The sequence below is a fragment of the Lactuca virosa genome, chromosome 5 (assembly GCF_052849685.1).
Source record: "Lactuca virosa cultivar CGN04683 chromosome 5, Lactuca_virosa_CGN04683_v6, whole genome shotgun sequence".
Taxonomy (NCBI): Eukaryota; Viridiplantae; Streptophyta; class Magnoliopsida; order Asterales; family Asteraceae; genus Lactuca; species Lactuca virosa.
In genome coordinates this window covers 389,164,514-389,168,778 of record NC_136430.1, presented here as the reverse complement: position 1 = coordinate 389,168,778, position 4,265 = coordinate 389,164,514, and the positions used below count along the sequence as shown (strand labels likewise).

The window sequence follows — 4,265 nt, the reverse complement described above, 5'->3', positions numbered from 1 at the left end:
ATAAAGGATTAAGGGTTTTTTGGGTTTGGGAATTAGGACTTTAGGATGGATCGACGGATAGAGATATCAGAGATTTTTTAGTTTTTTTTTATTATGTTATTAATGATTAACAATTAATAAATTAAAGAAATGGCATATATGTAAATTACACTAAGCTCGACTAAGCTCGCGAGCCGTACAAGATGAGTATTTTAGTACTCGAGCTCGGCTCGATAAGGTACTCGAGTAGCTCGAGCTCGAGCTCGGCTCGATTAAGGTCGAGTCGATTTCGAGTATTTTTCGAGTCGGTCTCGAGTTTCTCACGAGTTGGCTTGTCTCGCTTACACCCGGCGATACACCCGAGTGTCTTTTTGTTAAGCGTGGTAACCCCAGAATTGAATTGTTACTTTGAGGCCATTATTTGATCTGATTTATGTGAGCCCACAACTCCAATTTCGGCCGATTGTGATGCCCTAGAAACGTTACTTCTTTTGACGGAACCGTCTTAAGCTCCGTCTTCTCTTTGAGCTGGAAGATCGCCGATTGCTGTGAGATCTGAAACGACGACGGATCGAGCCTTTAGCTCCTCACAGTTTTGTATACGCCGCCTACTATGCTCCAATTCATACCACAGTAGGGCGTCTCCCTCTAAAGCCTCCACAGCTTCCACTATTTCTTCATCTTCATAACAAGAGAATAACCTTTCCGGCTTAAGAATCCACTCCTCGGGGTTTGTGTCATCAATGTGTGAAATCGCCACTTGGTCCTTCCCCTCTTAAGAATTGTTTCTCCGTTTCTTGTTTCATTTTTCGGTGGTGGTGGTGGTGGCGGGAGCAGTCTATAGCTGCTGTCTTTGCCGTTTTTCTCTGAAAAAGTGGAACAAACCCTGTATCCTAAAGGTAGAGTGTACCTATCTTTGTAGTCATCTCTGTAAATTTCTTTTTCTTATGTATCAGGGAGAATCGGGTGTTAATTTGTTGCTGCATCTCCATAAAACAATACCCCCATCGTTTTCTTTATTGCTTCTACCCTTTTCCCACAGTTGCAGAAATCATGCTCTGATACCAATTTGCTAATTGCTATGAACTGATTTAGATTTTAGTATCAAAACAAGAACAGAAAACCAATACTTCATTGATAAGACTCAAAATAACAAGATAAACCTAATGATTTGCTAGAGATTCAAAAGCCTAGCTTCTTTCAATGTATGAAATACCAGATTTCTCACAAGATAGATGATGCTATTGCCACCCAAAATCTCTACCCTCTCTAGCTGTAACAAACTAAATAACATAAATACCCAAAATACCCCTCCCAGTAATAGGTTGCTCTTTATTTATTTGATTTCCCAATTTATCCTTCTAGACTATTAGAATAGCATCTAAGGTATAGCAAAAAACCATTATATTTTGGGCAGTTTTGCAGTTTAACCACTAATACAATGTTTCAATAAAACCATATAAGTTTCATCCATTTTCCAAATTAATCATTTTCAGTTGATATAACATGTCAAAATGGTAAATTTTGGAAAAAAGTCTGAAACCTTTATGGTTTGATTAGAAAATGTTAACCCAATCTTGAGAGTTAATTACAATTACATTTGAATTACATAGAAAGGCAAAAGTTTTTCCAATAGTTATGATTTAAATGGACCTGATTGAGGTTATAGAAAATAACACAAAGTATTTTTTAAGGATATGTGATTTAAATTTGTACTTTTGTTTAATGTAGATACACTGAAAAATTATATTCTGAATTGACAAAGTGCACAAGCATGGAAGATTCAAAAAATCGTGCATTTGATGCAATAGCAAGAAGAGAAGCTCATGAGCTTCAGTTGCAACAAAAACACAAGAACAATAAGAGAATTCTAGAAAGTTCTCCCGATTTTAAGTCCACATCAAAGAAAGGTTATTGAGCTATAAAATTTATATGGTTTTATATTTAATTTCGTTGGATTCTTTGAAATTGATAATACTTTTAATCTTTGTAGGCAAATATTCTTTCTCAGTGCAAACTACTAAAAGAGGTGCAAACTACAATTCTATATTCTGTATAGATTTTGTTTTAGAAAGTCAAAGTCAAAGTCAAAGTCAATCGTTATTTTTGTTGCCTAATTATACAGATGTTGAAGAAGATCATCATCCTATATATCTTCCACTCTCTCACCCTGTACATGAGAATTTAGCAAAGTCGGATCTTCAGGTCTTTATTTTTTATTTATTCTTTCCATTTTTTTTATTAAAGTATTTCAATAAGTAATTTATACAGGGAAATGTAGTGGACAAAATTTTGCATGAACTTTTACAAAGTGGAGATTCTGCTCAAAATTACATGCAAGGATCAAGAAGAATGAAAATTGATAATCGTGTTCATCTTGATAATAAAATAAAAGACAATAAAAAATCTGGAATTATTACACTTACAAAAGCGTTACAAAGCCACTCAAAAAGATCAAAAAAACACATGTCGATGAAACAACACAAGAAATATGGGTCTTTGGATTTGCCTCAAGAGCAGCATAAGTTAGTTTTTATTTTTATTTTTATTTTTTTTCCTTTTTTCAAATTTATGTTTGTTAGGAGTTATATTTTTTGTTTTGAAAAATATTTATTTTTATATTGTTTACAGCTTTGAAACGTTTAAACCGATGCATGAAATTTGGAAAGGGTATATAATGCAACTTTTGAAGAGTGTTGGGTAAGAGTTCTTTTTCACTACTTTTTAAATTTTATTTTGGAGTAAGTTACAGAAATGGTCCCTGTGGTATAAAGGGCAAACTGGTCATTTGTAATATTTAATCTATTATTGTTAACGGTGTTAGCCAAAAGGGACCGATGGTGTAATTGTTTGAAACCATGGGAACACCAACTTTCACCTTTTTAACGGTTGGACCAAACTACAGGGACCATTTTTGTAATTTACTCTATAAATTATGAATATATTAAAGAAAAAGAAAAAGATACTAAAAAGGGTATAAAAGTCATTTTACAAGGGTCAAAAGGACCAACTACTAAAGAAACTGAAACCACAGGACCATCCCTCTCAAGAAAAAAAAAAGTTAGGGACTGAACCTGTGAATTTTTGTAAAGCACAGGGACCATTTATGTAATTTTGTTTTAGTTTAATTTTATTTATGTGTTTGTTATTATTGTTGTCAAAATAAGTACCTCCCCACTACCAATTATAATTAAATTAGTAAAAAAAAATAGACAAGGGGTAAAAAAGTCATTTAACTTGGGGCAGGTACCAAATTTGATACGAAAACTGAAAAAGGTTACAAAAAAGGACCGAGCGTGGTAAAAAGTGAAAACCACAGGGACCATATTTGTAATTTACTCTTTATTTTGTGAATAAAAAGTTGAGCCGTTTTTCATGTTTTTAAATGATTATATTTATTTTTCTGATTTTGTTGCAATTCTGATGAATGTTTCAGGAAAAGCCAAATGGCTCAATGTCTTCTTGGTGCAGATCTTCATGGTGCACTTATTCTAGGTTAAAACTCGTAATTTCATATTTTTATCAATTATATTTTATTCTGAATATATTTATATTTCATTATTAATTTTTTTTTTGTGACATTGTTTTTGCTTATTGCAGTTGCACAATGCAAAATGGATGGGTTCACTGGAGTGAGTGGGATCATGATTCGTGAAACTGCAGAGACATTTGGAATAATCACAAAAGATAATAAATTCAAAGGTAATTATCATCTCTTTTACAAAAAAGCTCTTTTTTATAAAATTTCCATCATTTTACTGTTTTTAAAAAAATATTTTAATCAGAACTGAAAATAATTTGAAAATTCAGTTGTAGTGAAGAAGGTATCTGTATTTATGCTCCAAATTGATTGCTGGAAGATTACACTACATGGAGATAAGTTAACTTCTAGGAAAATTGGCCAATGATTTCACAACTTTATGTAAGCTTCATATGAATATAACCCACTTTCATATTTTTCTTGTGGGGATTTTATATGAATATAACCCACTTTCATATATTCTAAGCCTCTATTTTACATGGGAACACTTCTATATGCGTATTTATTTCTGAAATTTACTCTGCGTTATTTAGTTATGAAATTTACATTTAATAAAGATGTTTGATTATTATGTTTCGTTATCAAGTGTGTTGTATAATAACATTATAATAATAAGAAAAATATACAACAAACCCACGAAAACAAGTAATCTTTATAAGAGCCACACTTTCACACCACTTATCCTTTTAGAAAAGAAGGTACGATATCCAGAACAAATATGCCTATGAAAAAAGGTTATTTAAAG

General features: G+C 32.3%; 1 protein-coding gene across 1 annotated transcript; it reads left to right on the top strand.

The window, feature by feature from the left end:
• The first annotated feature begins 396 nt into the window (after positions 1-396).
• On the top strand, positions 397-3,999 carry LOC145117726 (ribonuclease MRP protein subunit POP4-like). Its single transcript, XM_079054032.1, has 9 exons — positions 397-878; positions 1,711-1,889; positions 1,973-2,008; positions 2,105-2,184; positions 2,251-2,504; positions 2,611-2,679; positions 3,416-3,474; positions 3,580-3,681; positions 3,790-3,999. The coding sequence occupies exons 2-9, from the start codon at positions 1,754-1,756 to the stop codon at positions 3,885-3,887; spliced, it is 834 nt and encodes a 277-aa protein (XP_078910158.1). The 5' UTR covers positions 397-878; positions 1,711-1,753; the 3' UTR covers positions 3,888-3,999.
• The last annotated feature ends 266 nt before the right edge of the window (positions 4,000-4,265 follow it).

What these genes read in the sequence shown, in the direction of transcription:
- LOC145117726 (XM_079054032.1), top strand. Translation starts at nt 1,754, where the DNA reads ATGGAAGATTCAAAAAATCGTGCATTTGATGCAATAGCAAGAAGAGAA. An exon ending in AGTGCAAACTACTAAAAGAG is followed by an intron (nt 2,009 to 2,104) that starts GTGCAAACTACA and finishes CTAATTATACAG; the next exon opens with ATGTTGAAGAAGATCATCAT. An exon ending in TTGCCTCAAGAGCAGCATAA is followed by an intron (nt 2,505 to 2,610) that starts GTTAGTTTTTAT and finishes TATTGTTTACAG; the next exon opens with CTTTGAAACGTTTAAACCGA.